Source organism: Citrus sinensis, chromosome 6 (genome assembly GCF_022201045.2).
Source record: "Citrus sinensis cultivar Valencia sweet orange chromosome 6, DVS_A1.0, whole genome shotgun sequence".
Taxonomy (NCBI): domain Eukaryota; kingdom Viridiplantae; phylum Streptophyta; class Magnoliopsida; order Sapindales; family Rutaceae; genus Citrus; species Citrus sinensis.
The window spans coordinates 3616452-3638811 of NC_068561.1; the positions used below are offsets into that span (position 1 = coordinate 3616452).

Here is a 22360-nt window from a genome sequence, read left to right on the forward strand (position 1 = left end):
TTTTGTAGTATCTAGTGGAATTAATTGAGAGGTTTAATTTGTTGGCCAATATGTATCTCAATTGTTTTAATCCCAGCTGTTAAATTAAATCAATCAGAAATTTACAACCAAAATAATTATAATAGATCAAAAGGGGGCGTGTGGTATTATCACATATAATCCATACAACAGAACAATTTATAGATCACAAGATCTGCGTAATCCATACTAAACAGTTAAATATCAGTCTACCACACAATCTTTTTTATTAATTGTACAGAACAATAGATCACAATAAATGCATAATCTATTTTATCGTACCATGTTTTCCAAGATTTCAATTCTTTTACTATAATGCTTTTATTCAAATAAATTTGGATTTTGAAAGACCTAATGACTGTGTATGCATATAGATCAGCACCAAGTGCGAATCCGTTTTCTCTGTACAATCTGTCATTAACAAGAAACTAGCTTAAATATAGACAACGTATTATATGAATTAACTCCCTTCGTTAACTTCCTACCATTGAGGAATTTTCAACTGCAGGCATTATAGACTAGCCCCTTGATTTACAGGTTTTTTTAATAAAAAATTATATAATAATTTACAATTTCGAACGATATTGATGCTCAGTACTCAGTACTCAGTAGCCCATTTTATGTATTAAAAAAAATTAGATATAAGAGAAATAGAACATTAAATAAATCTATTTAAACTTTGTCAATTGTTAAAAAAAAGGGGGGGGGGTCAAGAAGCTTAGCAGCATCTTCACTTATTAAGATTTAAAAAAAAAAAGATCGTTACATCAGTCAAATGAGGTGGGCTGCTCTTTTTAGAAGAGTAAGAATTCCTCATCTCTTTGATATTACAATCACCAAATTCGGTGCTTAGCTAGTGGAGGAAAATTTGCTAAAATTTGGTCATGATATTTCCTATAAATAGAAGTGCCGAGGGAGAGCTCATTCATTCCATTGAGAGAAAACGATTTAGCATTTTAGAGAGAGAGTTAAGAGAGCTTGAAATTATAAGCTCTTATTATAGTGATTTGAGAGTTTGGGTGTATTGAGATTTTGGGTAGTGAGCTAAAATAATACAATACTTGTAATTCTTTTTTACTAGTACAATATTTTCCTTCTGTCTTCGCTTGTGGACGTAGGCTAAAAGTCAAACCACGTAATTTTGGTGTCCCCGTGTGATTTTGTATCTCATTATTTCTCAATTTCACTTAAGTTGCGTGTCTGCTTCACCCATCAATTTCCTAATAGTGGTATCAAAGCTACTGGTTGTATTTTTTGAAGTCGGTGGTACTATTCACGTAAAAGTACTATTCACGTATACGGTACTGTTCACGTATACAGTTACTGTTCATGTGAAACGATTGGTGCCAATCCTAGCAAAGTTAGTTTTTTAGTGAAAAGCGATGGCGGCAAAATACAAAATTGAGAAGTTCAACGGAAATAATTTTTTGTTGTGGAAAATGAAGATAAAAGTTATAATGAGGAAAAATAATTACTTGACAGCAATTGGAGAAAGACCTATGGAGATAACTGATGACAAGTGGAATGAGATAGACGACAATGCCATTTTTTATCTACACTTGGCACTTGCGAATGGAGTATTATCCAGTGTGGTAGAGAAAAAGACAGTAAAGGAAATATGAGATACTCTCACAAAATTGTACGAGGCTAAGTCGCAGCACAATAAGATCTTCTTAAAAAGGAGACTTTATACTCTTTAAATGGCGGAATCTACAACAGTGACTGACCACATCAACACCTTGAAGACTCTATTTTCACAACTTACAACGTTGGGTCATAAAATAGAGGAAAATGAATGTGTAGAGCTTCTACTTCAAAGTCTACCAGATTCGTATGATCAACTCACCATCAACCTGACGAACAACAACCCAGCAGACAGTCTAGTTTTCGACGATGTTGCAGCCTTCGTATTAAATGAGGAGAGCAGGCAGAAAAGTAAGGAAGACAGACAAACAAGTTCGCAACAAGTAGAGGCGCTATTGGTGACGAGACAATCATGGTAGATCAAAATCCAGAAGTAAGAAAAATGTTAAATGCTACAACTGTGGCAAGAAAGGGCACGTCAAGAAAAGTGTTGGAACAACCAGAAGAGAAGAGAATGCAAAGAACCTGAGTCATCAAATGCTCAGGGGTGTGTAGCAAGTACTTCAGATGATGTTGAAATTCTCTACAGCGAGGCAACAATTGTTTCAGAAGGCAGAAAACGACTATCCGATGTCTGGCTCACAGACTCAGGAGCTACCTGGCACATGACCTCTCAGAGAGAATGGTTCCACACATATGAATCTATCTCAGGAGGATCTGTTTATTTGAGAGATGATCATGCCTTGGAGGTCGCTGGTATTAGTACTATTAAAATCAAAATGTTTGATGGTACAATTTGCACAATTAAGGAGGTACGACATATCAAAGGCCTGAAGAAAAATTGATTGTCCTTGGGACAAATAGATAGTCGTGGGTGCAAAACTCATGTTGAAAATGAGATCATGAAGATTACTAGAGGCGTGCTTGTATTGATGAAGGTAGAAAAGATCGGTTCTAATCTATTCATGCTTAAAGGAGAAACACTATAGGAAGCTGATGCATGTGTCGCTTCTAATGGAGAAGAATCAACGATGATGTGGCATCTCAAACTCGGCCACATGTCAGAACAAGGTTTGAAGATTCTCTCTGAGCGAAAATTACTTTCGGGGCTCAAATCGGTAAGCTTACCATTTTGTGAGCATTGTGTTACAAGTAAGTAGCATAGATTAAAGTTCAGTAGATCTGTTGCTAGAAGTAAATACATTTTAGATTTGATTCATTCTGATGTTTGGGAATCACCGGATATGTCCATGGGAGGTGCAAAGTACATGGTGGCTTTCATTGATGATTATTCTAGGAGATGTTGGGCGTATCTCAATTAAGAAAAAGTCAGATGTGTTTCCAGTGTTCAAACAGTTCAAAGCGCGGGTTAAACTTGAATCCGAGAAAAAGATCAAGTGCTTGAGGACAGATAATGATGGAGAGTATACAGACGACGAGTTTCTTACTTTTTGTAAGCAATAAGGTATTCAGAGGCAGTTTATGGTGGCATACACTCCTCAACAAAATGGAGTGGCAAAGTGGATGAACAGAACTCTTATATGAAAAATAAGAGCTATATTGAGGACTGCGGGCCTACATAATTCATTCTGGGGACAAGCAGACAAAACTGCCTATTATATAGTAAATCGGTCGCCTTTTACAGCAATTGAATAGAAGACTCTGATGGAGATGTGGACTGGAAAGCCAACATATTACTCTCACCTACATGCATTCGAATGTCCTGTTTACGTGATGTACAATGCCCAAAAAAGAGTAAAGTTGGATCCAAAATCTAAAAGATTTATCTTCTTGGGATATACTGATGGAGTAAAGGGGTATCGTCTGTGGGATCCCACTGCCCACAAGATCATTATCTGCAAGGATGTTATCTTTGTAGAAGATCAACTACAAAGAAGAGATGATGATGGTAGCACTGAAAAGAAAAGTCAGAGACTATGCCGGTATATGTGAAAAATAATCTAAAAAAAAAAAGATTCAGATTCTTCTAAAGCAGTACTAGAGCACAAGCAATAAGAACTAGTCGAGTTCGAGGCTCCAGAAATTCGTAGGTCAACTCATGAGAGACGACTGCCATCGTGGCACTCGGATTATGTCACAGAGATTAATGTTGCATACTGTCTTTTAACAGAGAATGGAGAACCATCAACTTTCCATGAAGCTTTAAATAGCTCAGATGTTGCTTTGTGGATGACAATAATGCTGGAAAAAATTGAGGCTCTACATAAAAATAAGACATAGGAACTTGTACCACTACCACATGAAAGAAAAACCATTAGTAACAAATGGGTCTACAAGATCAATCGTGATGACAATGACCAAGTGGAGCGGTATCATGAAAGATTGGTGGTGAAAGGATATGCTCAGAAAGAAGGTATTGACTTCAACGAAATATTTTCTCTAGTGGTTCAACTCACGACAATTAGAATAGTCTTGGCGATGTGTGCTACATTTGACATACATCTAGAGCAGTTAGATGTGAAAACTTCATTTCCTTATGGAGAACTTGAAAAAGAAATTTATATGCTCCAACCAGAAGGTTTTGCTGAAAAGGGAAAAGATAACTTGGTTTGCAGGTTGAACAAATCTCTATACGGTCTCAAACAGGCGCCGAGGTGTTGGCATAAGAGATTTGATTCCTTCATCATAAGCCTTAGATACAACAAGTTCAGACCATTGTGCATATTACAAGAGGTTTAAAGATAATGATTTCATCATTTTGTTGTTATATGTGGATGATATGTTGGTAGCAGGCCCCAACAAAAATCGAGTCCAAGAATTGAAGGCACAATTGGCTAGGGAGTTTGAAATGAAGGATTTGGGACTAGCAAACAAGATTCTAGGGATGCAAATTCACGAGACAGAAATAACAGGAAGATTTGGCTTTCTCAGAAGAACTACTTGAAGAAAATCCTGCGACGCTTCAACATGCACGATTGTAAGCCAATTTCTACCCCACTTCCTGTTAATTTCAAATTATCCTCAAGTATGTGTCCTAGCAATGAAGCAGAGAGGAATGAGATGTCTCGAGTACCGTATGCATCAACAATGGGAAGTTTGATGTTCGCTATGATATGTACTAGACCAGACATTGCACAAGCAGTGGGAGCGGTCAGTCAATACATGGTGAATCCTAGTGGAGAGCATTGGATAGCTATGAAGAGGATTCTGAGATATATTAAAGGAACCTCAGATGTTGCATTATGTTATAGAGGATAAAAGTTTACTGTCAAGAGATATGTGGATATAGATTTTGCAAGAGACCTTGATAAAAGAAAATCCACTACTGGCTATGTGTTTACACTTGCGAGAGCAGTTGTAAGCTGGGTTTCAAAACTGTAGATCGTTGTGGCTCCATCTACAACCGAAGCAGAATATATGGCAGCTACACAAGCTTGAAAGGAAGCTAATTGGATACAAAGGTTATTGGAGGAGCTCGGGCACAAACAATAGAAAATTCATATGTTTTGTGATAGTCAGAGTGCCTTGCATATTACAAGGAATCCAACCTTTTATTCTAGGACAAAGCACATAGGCGTACAGTATAACTTCGTTCGAGAAGTAATGGAAGATTGAAGTGTAGATTTACAGAAAATTCATACCAAGGAGAACCTAGCAGATGTTTTGACCAAGCCAATCAATATAGACAAGTTTATCTGGAGTAGATCCTCTTATGGCCTAGCAGAAAGGTAAGCAACATGACTAAGGCGAAGTAGAAAGGATGGTGTGGAGATTGATTGGTCCCCAATCTAATCTCCAAGTGGGAGAATGTCAAATGAGGTGGGCTGCTCTTTCTAGAAGAGCAAGAATTCCACATCCCTTTTTGACATTACAAGCACCAAATTCGGTGCTTAGCTGGTGGAGGAAAATTTGCTAAAATTTGGTCTGATTGCTAGCTGTGCTGTTTGAATTTTTGATGCAATTGTTGACTTTTTTGGCCGTGATATTTCCTATAAAAAGAAGTGATGAGGGAGAGCTCATTCATTCGATTGAGAGAGAGCGATTTAGCATTTTAGAGAGAGAGTTAAGAGAGCTTGAAATTATAAGCTCTTGTTATAGTGATTTGAGAGTTTGGGTGTATTGGGATTTTGGGTAGTGAGATAAAATACTATAATACTTATAATTTCTTTTCACTAGTAAAATATTTTCCTTCTGTCTTCGCCAGTAGACGTAGGCTAAAAGCTGAACCACGTAATTTTGGTGTGCCCATGTGATTTTGTGTCTCGTTATTTTTCAATTTCACTTAAGTTGCGTGTCTACTTTACCCAACAACATCAGCAAATACGTCAGCAATAATGACTCATTTAGGCCCCTATCCTGCATAGAAAATTCTCTATTATTTATGTCCGACGGACATCAGAGTGATTTTGAATAGTTTTAAAATTTTTTATTTAATTAGTCACTTGAATCTTAAGAAACATAGAGTTAAAAATTAATTTGAATTTTATTCATTTCTCTATAGAACCACTTGATTAGATTTTTGGGGACAAACATAATTAAGTACTTTTAACTAAAAAATGTAATAAAATTATTGAAAAATTATTATTTAGTTTTAAAAGTAGTTTATTTGTTTGGCTGCCCCATTTCGATTTTGGGATTAAAAAATAAATTTAATTTAGGTATTATTCAAATCAAACTTCTCAGTAAATCTGTCTATTAACGTCTAATAAGTATTTATTTAAATTCAAATTATTAGTTATAATGCAATGATTAGAATAATGATTTTTTTGTGTATTAAATAGTTGATTTAATATGATAATACCATTTTTATTATCGTTGCCATCTATATATTTATATAAAGTTGGGACTATAAGAAGTGATGTGGCATCACCATTTATCATCTTTGTATATTATCTATTATCTAATAAATAGAGAAATTTTCTTTCAAATTTAGTTTTTCATCTTTCATAATTAATTTGACTGTTATTACACAATCAATATGTAACAGTTCATCAAAAGACTCACTATCTTCTCTAATTGAAACCTTATTGATCATAAATTAAGCAATAATTTATAAATATGTTTAATCACTCTTCTCATCTGCCTCACCTTAATTCATAAATAGCAACAAAAAATATGATATCCCACATAAATATAAACACAACATAAAAGAACAGAAAATAACAATGGGACTAAAACATGTGTTTTTCATTTTGGCCCTTACTTGCCTCATCATGGCAAATATTGCAAATGCAACCAGCAGGAATGATCGCCTCAACAACAATATGAAACCAGACTACGATCTTGCAACAAGACTTGAAGCTAGCGGAGGCCTAACGGAGTGTTAGAACGCGTTAATGGAGCTGAAATCATGCTCAAATGAGATTATTATATTACTCCTTAATAGCCAGGCTGATATTAGCCCTGAATGTTGCCGCGCTATTGATATTATCACCCGTAATTGCTGGCATGCAATGCTCACCTCTCTCGGATTCACTGTTGAAGAAGGGAACATACTCAGAGGCTACTGTGATGAATCTTCTTCTCCTTCTCCAGGTGGCCTCCCAATGATATATCAACCTCAGGTTTCCAAGTTTTGGCTTACACAAGGTGCATCTATGGCACTTCTATTTCTGTGGTGTTAATTTAGCTAATGTAATTTTAAATAATTAAAAAAGTCTTTTTGGTTTTAACTTTACTTTATTTTTTTCATTTTTTTGAAGTCCTTTCTCTTAATCGAATAGAATAAATCGTTAAAAATAGAATAAGAAAAAAAAGGATAATATTAAATTTTTTTTTAAAGCCGCGCAAAGTGCGGTTCTATTTCCTAGTCGTTTTAATCAATTTTGTTCATACCCTTGCTTGAAATTTAAACCATTACTAAAACTAACAATGCACTATAAACGCATTAGAAAAAAAATGTAATTGAATTGCAAATGGCTAGTTAAAACTTAAATGGAATATTTCCGTTACCAAGTCAAGAATTAAATCCCTCTCTTTCACATTCCTTTTAGAAATGTTAGAAACTTGGAGCTCTCTCCCTACGACTGAGATAGGAAACTTGGAAGTTTTTTCACTTTATACGTACACGGAGATCGTTTGGTACATCTCTTCTATGTGAGAGATTATTTAAATTCAATAACAATGCAGTCCTTCAATATATACAGTGTGTTTTTCTCCATTACGATTTAAACACCTAGATGAAATCGAATATTAAAAATGTCTTAGATACCTAATTTAAATACGTAGTACATATAGTATGTAGGAGGGACCAAATTATCATTCTCCTTTAAAACAACTTAACTATGACATATCTGCTAAAACATATAAATAGTACAGAATGCTTCCTCTTTATTTATTTCACAAAATTTATATTTCTTTACCACTCTCGCAAATTACAACTTGGGTTCTCTTTTTGCAACCAACACATTAGGTAAGGTCAAATCGATGGAGAATCCAAGTAAAATAAAATGTTGCAAGAATACATAAAAATGCATTTGATATGAGAATTACAGCACAATTAAACAACTCTTTATTTTTCCCCTTAAAAGATAGAAGGGGGAGTAATACTCGATTTAAATTTTTTTTTTCGGAATTTGAAACTAGCAAAGCCCTTGTGGCCATAACCAACTTATTAAGGATAAACCTCAATAAGGGATCTTAAACCTAAAATGGGGATAATTTTATAGTCACTAAAACCGGCATACGTAAAAAGTTTGGTCCATTCTTTCTCATCTCGCTCTGTTCCGGTGAGTAAGACCATCATCAACATATCAAAGAAGAGTTGTGTTTCAATAGACTTATCATCCCCTTTTTTATTCTCTCTGATCATGTCTATTATAATCACCTTCCCTTTCTTACCATCGCTTGTGATTGCTTCCTTACATTTCTTAAGAATCTTCACGCATTCTTCATCGTTCCAGTCATGTAATATCCACTGCTTGTCATCACCAATAATATTAGAATTTAGAATAATTGAAGACTCGAAACGGAAAATTAAATAAATATATGATGTACATACGTAATCTGAGATCCTTCTAGTATATAATTAATTTTATGCTCAAGAAAAAACTTTATTTAAAATATAGAAATTAGTACACGTACCTTGAGTAGAACAGCGTCAGCTGGGGAAATTGCCTCAAACATGTCCCCTCCAACATATTTGAGATTGGCCAAATCGCTGTCGAGGCCATTAACCACATGTGGCAGATCAAAACAAGTGCACTCCAACTTTGGAAACGCTTTAGCTATGGCCTTGGCCGCGGTTCCTATGCCCCCGCCCACATCCACCAACGAATTCAAACCTTCAAACACATCCTTACACTTATGTATCATCACGCTTGTTGCCAACCAAGCATCACTTGCCATGGCTTCATTGAAAAAATTGTTAAGTTTTGGCTCGTCCCCAGCATACTCCCAAAGAGTCTTCCCATGTGCTGTATCAAACGGCGTCGGATCATCGTTTTGAAACCAAGTTCTCAGTTGCTGCCACGGTGATAGCAAAATAGGATCTAGCATGGCTTGCAAGAAAGGTGTCACGCTTAAGGGGTTGTCTTTTAGGAGAAGTTTAGAAGCATTTGTTAGAACATAGCCTAGTTCTTCGTCATTATTATTTCGGCTGCTAATTAGCTTTTGCTGTGCAAAGAAGCCTGTGTGGATCAGAATGCGCATCAAGCGATACACACATCGGGATTTTGATGGGTTTATTGTTAGGGCACTAACAAGCTCATTGAGGGTCATGGGTTTGCCATGTTTGCTGATAATATCTGGGATGCCTAATTGAATAGCGCATTTAAGCGTCATGGAGTTTATGAAATTAAAAATGTGATTCCAAACATGAGTTTGAGCTTCAAGCAGCTCAGTATCATGATCTCCATCGATCAAATTCATCTTCACTAGGCTAAATAGGGCTAATTGATATTTGATGCAAATCAGATGAGTTTGAGCTCTATATATAGCAGCGAAAGAGTCATATATAGTATTAGTTCCTCTTTCGTTTTGAAGTGTTGTTTTTAAGTTAAGTTCCTGTGAAAAAAATGTTGGGAGCACTTGACCTAGACTTTCTAAGTATTTAACCTAAAAAACTAATTTACTGGATTGAATGACCTATTTTACTTATAAAATCAAGTAAAGTCCCTTTACTAATTTTTTGGATCCATCTCATTTGGGTGGCCATGCCCAAAGTTTCTATTAATTTAGGTATTTAAGTAATTATAGGAAACAAGTTAGGGGTAATTGAAAATTATCATTAAATTTGGCTTTGAAAATCACATGGCTATAAAAGAAAAAGAAAAAGCAAAGCCCGTGGTGGCTACTACATTGCAAGGCATGAAAAATATGAGAGGAAAGAAAGAAGAAAGTAGTGGCGTGAGACTTCTTTTCAAGATAAGGGTTTCAATTTTTGATCGGATGATTCGAAAGTGAATTTATTTTGTTTTCTCCTAAATTTGGAGGGCAAATTCCTGACACAGCGCTCTACATTCTTATTAGTCTTGATTTTTGTTTTGCCTTCTTGTTGATTGTTATTTGATATACTCATTTGTTAGAAAAACAGATATCAAACTCTTATTGCAAGCCAAGATTGTTGAGGTTAGAAATCATGGGCCAGCCCCCCAACAAGTGGTATAAGAACTGGATAGTATTAGTCGAAATGTGATTGTAGAACAACTCAAGAGTGTCAGACAAAAAAGATCGGGGTTCGATAGTGGTTTTATTCTAGTGGACAATTGTTGAGTTGTGTCCCATATTAGGTAGTAAAGGAGAGTTACTTGGGTTTATAAGTAGCATCGGCCAGTCCACTCAATAGGCTAGTTTTTTGGGTTGGATACCTAGAAGTCCTAAGTCTAGCCCTACCAACAACTGGTATCATTCTTTTACTTCATATGGATCACATGTTGATTGTTAGCCAGGATATTGGTGAGATTGATAATCTCAAGAAAGAGCTTAGTAAGTCTTTTGCCATAAAAGGACTTAGAACCAACAAAACAAATTCTTAGCATGAAAACATATTCTTAGCATGAAGATTTCCCATGATGGGAAAACTAGGAAGTTATGGTTATTTCAAGAAGTATTTGTTGAAAGGATTCTTGAAAGATTTAACATGGGCAAAGCAAGATCTATTTATTCACAACTTGCAAGTCATTTCAACCTTAGTTTCAGGCATTGTCCTACAAGTGAAAAAGAGATGCAAGAGATGAGAGGAGTTCTCTATGCTTTAGCAGTTGACAGTTTGATGTACGTTATGGTTTGTATAAGGCCAAATATTGCTCATGTAGTTAGAGTAATCAGTCGGTTTCTCTCTAATCCCGGCAAACAACATTAGACTGCAGTAAAAAGGATATATTCTCATAAATCTTAGAGGCACTTCCAGGGCATGTTTATGTTTTGGTGATGACAAATTTGTGTTACAAGTGTACATAGATGTAGAAATGGTAGGAGAAGTTGATTCTAGAAAATCTCTATTACGATATTAGCTTACCTTTGTAGGGGGAGCAACCTCATTACAATTTGATGTACGTTATGGTTTGTACAAGGCCAAATATTGCTCATGCAGTTAGAGTAATCAGTCGGTTTCTCTCTGATCTCGGCAAACAACATTAGACTGCAGTAAAGAGGATTCTCATAAATCTTAGAGGCACTTCCAGGGCATGTTTATGTTTTGGTGGTGACAAATTTGTGTTACAAGTGTACATAGATGTAGAAATAGTAGGAGAAGTTGATTCTAGAAAATCTCTATTACGATATCTGCTTACCTTTGTAGGGGGATCAACCTCATTGCAATTACTAAAGGTTGCAAAGAAACTTTTTGGATGAAGAATTTCCTACAAGAGTTAGGTTTGAACAAGATAGCTATATTTATTATGTGACAGTCAAAGTGTCATTCACTTGGCAAAAAATTCAACATACTATTCAAAATCCAAGCATATTAAAATCATTAGATATGAGATGTGCTTCAAAAGAAACAGTTATAGCTTGAAAAGATTCATACAACAAAGAACGAGTGAGATATGATAACAAAGTCAATGCTTAAGCAGAAAGTGGGCTTGCAGATACCCCACATGATCTAGATGGGGAGATTTGTTAGGTCCATCTCATTTGGACAGCTCAAGCCCAAATTTTTCATTAGCTTAGGCCTTCAAGTAATTAGAGAAAACAAGTTAGAGCCAATTAAAAATTACAATTAATTTTCGCTTTGAAATTCATGTGGCTACAAAAGGAAAAAGAAAAGCAAGCGGCGATTGTTAGATTTTAAAATGTGAAAAAGAGAGAGAGAATAAAGAAGAGAGTGACGTGAACTTATTTTAGGGCAAGGTTTTTAATATTTGATTGGAGGATTAAAAGACGAATTTTATTTTATTTTCTCTCAAATTTGTAGTGTAAGTTCTTGACATCGCCCTTTACATTCTTATTCGTCTTGATTTTTATTTTACCCTCTTGTTAACTGTTATTTAATATACCTACTTATTAAAGAAACAACTCTTAAACCGTTACTGTAAACCAATATTATTAAGCAGACAAACAAGTTCATTAATTTTTTTTGAAAAATATAAAAATACTTTTAAATATTAAAATTATTTTAAAATGTATATATTATTACATTTATTTTAATGCCATATTTTTATTTATTATAAAATTTTAGATTTTTTTTAGAGATTTATAAAGTTAAAGGGTATTATGATAAAAAAGAGATTTTAATGTCCTTTATTAAAATTTAGAGGTTTTGAGGGTGTAAATATTCTTTTTCCTAATTATTTTATAGTAATGATAGGAAGCTCACGCTAAACAAAAATTGAACTGATAATATAATTTAGGATAAATTTTAATTAAACGAAATACTTACCCAAAAATTTATCTCCGTAGAATTAAGATGAGACTGCATGTCATTTTTGATCGCTTTCATTCTACTTGTTGATTCAATAACGACAAGTCAAGTGGGGTTCATATAATTTGTGGTGGAAGACTTGATGAGCCAATGCCAAGTGAACAACTGTAAAGCTTCCGAATCCGCGGACGATATTACTTGAGAAAAGTCTTCCTCCCGACAACGGTGTCCCTCTTATTAAACATCACCAGTCAATATTGGTAGCCATTTTCTCTCAAGTGTAGTACTCGAAGTTTCTAGTTTCGGTCAATTATGCATGTGGAGCATGTTTTTTCGAATACAAATTATTAAATACCCAACGTGTAATATCATTTCTCCGTTAAATCGATAATAATTAAACTTTTCCAATACGGCAACGACCTTTTTATATTTACTTTTATCAAATTTCAATTTCGCATCATGCTTAATCATGTCTTACTTTTGAATCTAAAAACCCGCAAATTTTGTTAAATATCCGGAAAATTTTTTATCTTCTTAAATTTGATTTTTTTTTTTTACCATTACATAAAATATTTATGTATTGGTTTCCAAGAAAAAAAAAAAAATTGCAGGTCGCACTCGTATCCTGCAGGCTTTTTCTTTGCAGTATTTTATTTTCAGAAAAAGTACGGGGCTTGTTAAAGTGATTTGAGGTTGTGTGTTCACCATTTCAATTTGCACAGACAATTTTTGTAAGTGTAGGATCGTATACAGCTTTATATCCCTCATTTTGTAAGTACAGGATCATACACACACACACAGGTATGCATTTTAAAATAATTTCAATATTTAAAAAAATATTTTAATTTTTTTAGTCTTATATTATATTAAACAAAATTTTATAAATGGAAACATAATATTAAAATAAATATTTAAAAATTTAAATTATTTTCAATATTATATAAAATAGTTTTAATACTAGTAATACATGGGATATATCTCATGTCATGCATCTAGCTAATTCCTCTATTGACTTATTTATCAATCCAGAGCAGATTTAGAATAATTGGGAGCTCTCCAATTTATGAAATTCTTTTAGTTTTATAAATTAAATACTTTTTTTCTCCATTCTTTTTTTCATTTATGGTAGCCTTAAAACAAAAAAATTACCCGCAACGCAATTCTTTTAACGATTAATTGATTTTTTTTATTCTGCAACTTTAATTTCTTTTTTAATTTTTTGCTTCAATTGTGCCATGCTATTTTCCTTCAGCGACACTGTTGCTTATTTTTCATATTCCTTTTTCTTTCATTTCCACTTCAACTACAAAACTAAATTTTTTCAAGCAAACTAGCGCTTCACCTATTTTTAGCAAATAAATGTTTTTTAAAAAAAAATTGCAATGATCTGATGTGTAAATTACAAATAATTTTAATTATTTATAAATTTAAAGCAGTTTAGAATTATTTTTCTAAATTTTGAAAACTTTAATTTTTAAGAATTTGAGTACACAATAGCGATTGTAGTGTTTGAAAGAAAACTGAAGTTGCTTGTTTTGAGAGAAAACTTATAGAGGAAAATTTTATTTCATTAATTCTGGATTTTATCAATCTTATTTACAACTGAATCAAATACATCTTATATACTCACGAGATTAGTTACATACATGCTAGAATGATTAATAACAGACTTTAACAACTTGTGCTGACTTGTTATCTCTCATAATTAACTCTGGTGATTTGGCATTGATAGCTGGCACTGTTGACTAACTTCACTTGCTGAGACTAATGACTTCTTCACCTTCTTATTCTTCATGAGCTCAGCACAATGAGCTTCCTTAACAGCCCCCCTCAAACTCAAGGGACATAGCTGCACATTGAGGTTGTCTCTTAGGTAGTTAAAGTGAATAAATGAGAGAGGCTTGGTCATGATATCAACTATCTGTTCTGCACTAGGAATGTACTGAATTTGTAGCTCCCCTGCAATTACTTTGTTTCTAATAAAGTGTATGTCAAGCTCAATGTGTTTAGTTCTTGAATGGCAAACATGATTGCGAGCTAATTCAGTGGCACTGATGTTGTCACACTGGATAGTAGGAGTTTTTGTACAACACAAACCAATCTCAGAAAACAGAGATTGTAACCAGCTTATCTCTGCACTAACTGAAGCTAAGGCTCTATATTCACTTTCTGCACTTGATCTGGCAATGACTGATTACTTTTTGGATGACCATGATATTAGATTGTTTCCCAAGTAAATGCAATAAGCACCAACAGATTTTCTGTCATCAAGATCACAAGCCCAATCTGCATCAGTGAATTCTGTAATCTTCATCTCTCCATGCTGAACAAATTTAAGTCCATAATCTTGAGTGGACTTCAAGTATCTGAGCACTCTCTTACAAGCTATCAAATGTTGCATTGTAGGAGTGGAAACATATTAGCTTAACTTGTTGACAGCAAATGCAATTTCTGGTCTTGTTAGGATCAGATACTGCATTCCCCCCACAATGCTTCTGTAATGTGTAGGATCAGTAACATATTGACCAAGATGACCTAGAGTTTCCTTCTGTAGCTTTATTCCAGTGCTCATAGGTGTGTTAATTCCTTTGCATTTAAGTATCTGAACTTTGGATAGCAAATCTCTTATGTATTTTCTTTGTGACAGATAAATGCTGCATGCATCATACAAAACTTCAATACCTAGAAAATAAGACAAATTACCCAAATCTTTCAATTAAAAGACTCTGCTCAGTTCAACTATAAAGGTTTCTAATGCTGCACTATCTGGTCCTGTAATTAAGATATCATCCACAAAAATCAGCACCATTATCATGAAGTTGCTTGTTTTCTTTATGAACAAAGAAGAGTCTGCTCCTGGGTTTATAAAATCCCACTGTAACAGGCAACTTTTTAACTTCTCATACCAAGCCCTTGGAGCGTGTTTAAGACATAGAGAGACTTGTGAAGTTTGCACACAAAATCTGGTTTCTGATCATTAACAAAGCTTGCTGGTTGATCCATAAACACCTCTTCTGTCAGTTTTCCATTAAGAAAAGCATGGTTTACATCTACTTGTCGTATCTCCCATTGTTTCATGACAACTAAACTGATCACCACTCTGATAGTAGCTAACTTTACTACAAGGCTAAATGTTTCAAAGTAATTAACCCCTTCAATCTGTTGAAATCCCTTAGCTACTAGCATGGCTTTATACTTGGCCAAACTTCCATCTGAATTTTGTTTGACTCTAAATACCCACTTGTTGCCAACAATTTTTTGACCAGCTGATTTAGGAATTAGCGACCATGTATTGTTGTTGATTAGAGCATTGTACTCATCCTTTATGGCTGCAATCCATTTAGGATCCTCCATAGCTTCTTTGACAGATTCTGGTTCTTCATGAACAAGTGTTACTGTTGGTTATTTTTTATAAGCAATTACTACCAATGCTAATGTGCAAGTATACACAACAAGTAATAAAGTGATGAGTATTCAAGATCGTCTCCACAGGGATTGATGTTACTCAAAATGTTAAAGCAATCACAATAGTGCAAATCAACTTAGGACTGAAGCAAACAATTGTAAAGTGAATTCTAACGTAATTAAAGATTGTGAGAGATTTAAATAAAACAATACCGTAACGAAATAAACTAGATTAAATGTGTCTAAGATTCAATTGATATTATAGTAGTTGAATGATCAAACTCTCCTTATGGGGTGACTGTTGTTTATCAAGTTAGCACCAGTTGTTATAGCAAATGCTGCAGCACTGGACAGAATAAATCTGCATCTTTAGCTATCGCATATTGGAAGTCTCATACCTTTAAATCTATTAACAATGACCAGTTGCTGATATACTTATGGTATGGCATTATAACCTTAGTCTCTCAACCCTACAAGGTGAACACCTATGTCTAGTGTGTCACAAATCTTAACTTCAAGTATTGCCCTTACGGGATTCAAGATAACCTAATACAGAAAACTCAACTTAAGATCAAGAAGTACTCTAATAATATCTGCTAAGACAAGCCTTTTTGCTGCTCTATCTTAACTGAAACTATTAAATAGGTGGTCAACCGAAATAACAGTTATATTCATACTAGAGTAAAATGCTACAGCAGTGCCATAACAACATATAAGAACAATCAAGAATCCATTGGATTGTTTGTCACTCAACTACAAGTAAATTTAGTTCATAATCTGAATGAGAAAAATAAACATAAATATATTGATCTCGGGATACATGAAAATAATTAAAGAAATAAGATAAATATAAGTTGAGCATGGTGAAAGACAAATCCAAATAATTTTGCACGATTCTCCAATGTTGCCAAAATAACACTCTTCAATTATGATCTTCTTCTTCTTTCCTTTGTAATTATTCTAATGATAATTCCATTCCCGTCTTTCTATGTGGTGCACGCCTCCCTTTTATATTGCAAATTAGGGTAAACAAAAGCCCAAGAGCGTGCATGCGTTAAATTAGGAAACATGCAGATTGCGATTCTGTAGCTGACCTGTGCCTAAGTTTTCTCCCGCATTGCTCCCAGATTGCGACAGCACTGGTTGCCCTAACATCCGCAACAGTACTGCATTATTCCCGATTGTGCTTTTCTTCTTTTGTAGCCATCTTATTTCCCCCTCTTGCTCATGTAGTGTCTCAACATCCCCTCATGAATTAAGACTTTCTGAAAACCTACAATTATGCACTTATTTTTAGCACAAATTACTTTGATTCAAGCAAAACTTATCAAGACTCAACTAAAATAAATGTTTATGCAAAATGTAACTAAAATGTAATAAAAACACATTATTTGTTCTCTAAGTGATTTTGATTCAAGTCTAGAATTGATGTAATAACTCTTATTTCCTAGAGTTATCACACCCCCAAACTTAAACCATTACTTGCCCTCAAGTAATGACACATACTAACACTTCCCACAAACAATCATGCACACAACTTTAGCTCTTTTATCAAATTTGTAAGGATTCTTCCACCCTCAGATCACAATCCCAATCATACACAATGACCATAGTAAATCAGTTCTAAACTTAAGCTTTTTTCTGTCCATAGTGTGTATGTGCTTCCTTTGATTGAATTCCAGATATGTTGTAACATCACCAAGGGACTGCATGAATTTCAGCAGTGATAACACTTCATTCATAAATGGGGTAGCACAAATTTCACATACTCAAACTGTGATGTTTTTAACATTGATAAACTGGGAAGTAATCAACCTCCTCACTGTAACATTTATCTTTCATGTGAATGTCAATCACTCAAGATTGAACATGTGGCTCATGAACAGACCTGGCTACTCAATGCCTTAGACAGAGGACATTTTTTTTTTATATTTGCTACAGCATTGCTCATAACTCTCACTACCTTTGACACAATTCTGCATATGGGGTACATATTCAGATCTGGTTACTCAGCAACTTGAGCCATTGGAACAAAGTTTATTTCATAAACATCACAGTCAATCAACTTACTTCTCCCTCCAAACTAAAGATATTTTCTATTCTTTTGGCTCTGCTCTAGCAGTCTCATACAATTTAACCAAAGTCTAAGTGTTGGGACAGAATTTCACTTCCATCTATAACTATCTCTACTCGGCATTCTCATAAATACTGAATAACACTCAATTTATCTTCATTAGGTTTTCAAATCCATACACAAATATTAAATAACAGAGCTTCACACAACACAAACATAAACACATGCATTCGGAAACACAACCCCCCCAAACTTGAGAGTTACTGTGTCCTCACAATCATACATAACAAAGGCACACGAACTGACAAGGATATGGAAGACCTTAGAAAATACCACACAAATTGAAAAACAGAAGGTAAATTTTTTTTTTTTATGAAATGAACTAGTAAGGGAATAATACTCCTCTATGGTGGGGACTGCAGCACATGACGGGATGCTATCAGCGCTTCTTGGATGCACTACGCAGCTTATCCTTTGGTGAAGCTTGTGGGGAAGTAGCTGGCAATGTCTTTGTCTTTTTCGTCGCAGGGCTGGTGAGAGGAGTTGTGGCTAGGGTTGCTGTAGTAGTGCCTTTAGACGTACTGCTTTTTATTTTGCTAGATTTTCGCGGACTGGTGCGAACAGGTTGGCGAGGAGTTTGCTGTGGAGGAATTGAAGTTAAAGCATCAGCCGCCTGGCCCTCAGCTGTGATGGCAGCAATGATCGTAATTAGTTGCTTGGCTTGTTCAGGTGTAGGCGTAACTCTGGTTGCTGCAGCATCCAGCTCGGCATCAACTTACTCCATTTCATCTTCAGAGGCTGGAGGTGTTGCCATTTTTGCTTTACCCATGTCCTTTCCCTTGCCCGCAAGGACTGGAATAGACGGTTCCTCTTCAAGGTCTTCCTCCTCCTCTTCTTGAATAATGTGCTTTTTCCTGGTTTTGGACTGGGTTGGGATGGTTGGTTTCTCCACGTTCTTTCTCCGAATTGTCTTTTGCCTCTGTGGGTGAGCTATCAATCTCAGACTTGTCACATTCTTCCTCAGGTTGGTCAGATGGTTCAGCATCTTCTGATTCTACCTCTGCTTATGGTTCGGCTGCAGCTTCTTCTGCTGGTTCATCTGTGACAGTGGCTTCTTCACTGGCTTCTGTTGGAGCACCTGTGGTGTTGGTGTCAAAATTGTACTACTGGAGCAGTGAATCAAGGAAGTTCCGGTAAGTACGTTTCATGTACAGAGCAAATTGGTGTAGTTGGTTGTCTAGGTGCTGTAGATAACTCCAAAACCGATCATTTTCCCTCTGTTGAGCTTCCGCAAATTGAGTTATACTGGTGCTGAGTGCCTGGATGGTATGTTCTAAGCCAATAGCTCGCCTTGCTCCTGTTACAACAGCTGGTTTAGTGGTTGTTCTAGCACTCGCACCAGCAACTCTCTCAATGGTATGTGCCATAAAAGCACCATCATTCTTGACATGGTCATCTCTGGCGTCAAGACGAACACCGAAAACGACACAAATGCTAGTGATGAGTGAAGGAAATAGCAAGGCAGCAGTTCGGTGAGTTTTGACTGCACAATCCCAGATTTCTTTTGCGATGATGCTACCCACATCTATGGGAAGCCCTCGAACAATAACATATAACAAGACCAACCTCTCTTGCGAAACTGTAGTAGTGTGAGTGGTGGGCATAAGCCTAGATTTCAAAAATTTCACCCACACCTTAGCAATAGGTTTCAAATCTATCCTATTAACTACACGCCCTTCCTCGTTAGCCCATGATGCCCCTTCGATTGTAAGAGTTGTGAAAATGGTGTTCCACTTTTTCGGGGTTAATTTATCACTCAACTTGGCATACTCACAATTAATTTCAGTAGGTAAATTATAAAAAGCATTTATAACGCGGGAGTCTAATGGAACAAGTGTGTTTCTTACCCAAATATTGTGCTGGTCAGGGTTCACCAAATTGGCATAAAATTCTTTGACTACTGGTAGCACAGGATCTCGAGGGTGGTTGCAAAACCCTAACCATCCTCGCTTTGCTGCAGCATTGTGAATTGTTTGCACAATTCCAGTGAGTTGTTCTGGAAATTGAAACCCTTTTTCTTCTAGAATCTTACGCGGCTCTATAAATTCATCATATTTTTCTTCGGCGTGGTAACTCTGGAAGCGTGACGGATCTTTAAGGCGGCTGGCTGTTTTCTTATACCTCGGCATTGCTGTAGCAGTAACAAATTGAGGCTAATGTCCCTGAGAGTAAAATGAGAAGAAGAGGTTTAGAATTATGAGAGTTGCATTTGCGAAGGAGATGGGGAATAGTGTCGTAGAGCACTAAGCACAGTGACTCCTTTTTATAGTGGACTTTTAATTGAAGATAAATACTGTAACTAAAGATAAATGAGGGAAGAAAATATTTTGAATTTAATGTGCATATCCCAAAAACATCAGCTAGAAAAATTAAGGCATTAATTTCGAAGATTTATTCACAATTTTTATCCACATTCATGTCTCCATCTGTCATGATTTATCTCCAACGGTAAGTGAGAGGCTCCATATTTTAATTTACTGTAACGGTAAAATTGGTTGCTGCAGTACCCATTCGCTTACTCTAGCAACGGTTACATACTCCACACTGGAGCCTCTGACACGTGGCTCACCTCTGCACTCTGCCACCATACAACCTCACTTGTCAATATGGAATTTAATTGTCACATATATTTCCCACAAACTAAAATTAATTCTAACAAAAAATAAATAGATCAAATGATAGCAAAAGTAAATAATGCAACAATTTGAAAAGATAAAATTAAATAGCTAGAATGAAAGAACAAAATTAAATAAAATGGTAAAGAGGGAGAGCTGTCAACAAAACCAAAGGAGATCAAAATTAGTTTGAAGTGGTTGTCTCCACAATGGTTGCCTCCCATGGAGCGCTTGATTTAAGGTCCTTCAGCCTGACCTTCTTTCATTGTTCAAAAGCTAGGTTCTTTATGGAGTAACACCTCCTTTGAACAATCTGCCGCTGGATGTATGTAATGCTTAACCCTTTGTCCATTAACTTTGAATTCTTGACCTGTTTGTTCATCTAGAAGATCAACAGCTCCATGCGGATAAAATTTTAATAGCTTAAACGAGCGAGACCATCGTGACTTGAGCTTTCCCGAAAATAATCTTAGTCTTGTATTGTAGAGCAACACTAATTGACCAAGGTTGAATTGCCTGTGCTGAATATGCTTGTCGTGCCGATGTTTTGTCCTCTCTTTATAGATTCTTGCATTTTCATATGCAAATAGCCGTAATTCATCAAGCTCACAAAGTTGAAGCTTCCTTTGCTCTGCTGCAGCATGAATATCCCAATTTAATTTCTTCAGTGCCCAGTGTGCTTTATGCTCTAGCTCTAGTGGCAAATGACAAGCCTTTCCATAAACAATTCGGTAAGGGGACATGCCGAGTGGAGTTTTGTATGCTGTTCTGTAGGCCCATAGAGGGTCATGTAAGTGTAAAGACCAATCCTTCCTCGTTGGGTTCACCACTTTTTCTAAGATCTTTTAATTTCTCTGTTGGACACTTCAGCTTGACCATTGGATTATGGGTGATATGCTGTTGATATCTTGTGTCTGACTCTATATTTCATCATAGTTGCAGCAAAGACTTTACTGCAAAAATATGTACCCTCATCACTAATAATTGCTCTAGGTGTGCCAAACCTGAAAAAAATATTTTTCTGAAGAAAAGCCACCACTGTTTTGGCATCATTGGTGGGTGATGCTGCAGCCTCTACCCACTTGGAGACATAATCCACAGCAACAAGGAAATATAAATTCTCAAAGGATGGTGGGAAGAGTCCCATAAAATCTATTCCCCAGACATCAAAAACTTCCACTTCTAGAATGTTAGTCAATAGCATTTCATGTCTTTTAGTTATGTTTCCTGTCATTTGGCACCTGTCACAACATTTAACAAATTCATAAGCATCTTTAAAAATAGTAGGCCAGTAATAACCTGATTGCAGAACTTTAGCAGTTGTTCTATGACCACCAAAATGTCCTCCATGTGCTGCAGCATGGCATGATTCTAGTATGTGGTTTATTTCTCCTTCGAAAGCACATCTTTGTATTACTTGATCTGAGCATAACTTATATAAATATGGATCATCCCACTGATAACTTCTCACATCATGAAGATATTTCTTCTTCTCCTGAAACTTCAGCTCAGGTGGTAGCATCCCACTAACTAAGTAGTTAGCAAAATATGCATACCATGGGGGTCCTGACTGCTGCAGCATCTGTTCTTGCTGTATTGCCAACAGCTGTTCATCAGGAAATGTTTCAGTGATGCCCCTCCTTGTCAATGTACTAGTGTCTACTTCCAACCGTGACAAGTGGTCTGCCACTTGGTTCTCAATTCCCTTTCTATCTTTAATTTCCAGATCAAATTTTTGAAGCAATAAGATCCATCTGATTAACCTTGGTTTGGCATCCTTCTTTGAAATTAAGTATTTGATGGCTGCATGGTCTGTGTAAACAGTCACTTTAGTACTCTCCA

At 35.7% G+C, this 22360-nt stretch overlaps 1 protein-coding gene across 1 annotated transcript; it reads right to left on the bottom strand.

The window, feature by feature from the left end:
- Positions 1 to 8003: 8003 nt before the first annotated feature.
- On the bottom strand, positions 8004 to 9557 carry LOC102631254 (probable O-methyltransferase 3). Its single transcript, XM_006480390.4, has 2 exons — positions 8647 to 9557; positions 8004 to 8479 (listed from the first exon to the last, which is right to left on the bottom strand). The coding sequence occupies exons 1-2, from the start codon at positions 9430 to 9432 to the stop codon at positions 8177 to 8179; spliced, it is 1089 nt and encodes a 362-aa protein (XP_006480453.1). The 5' UTR covers positions 9433 to 9557; the 3' UTR covers positions 8004 to 8176.
- Between the last annotated feature and the right edge of the window lie 12803 nt (positions 9558 to 22360).

Coding starts and splice junctions, on each gene's coding strand:
- LOC102631254 (XM_006480390.4), bottom strand. CDS start 9,432: ATGAATTTGATCGATGGAGATCATGATACTGAGCTGCTTGAAGCTCAA. Junction 8,480..8,646: donor CTGACGCTGTTCTACTCAAG/GTACGTGTACTA, acceptor GATGACAAGCAG/TGGATATTACATGACTGGAA.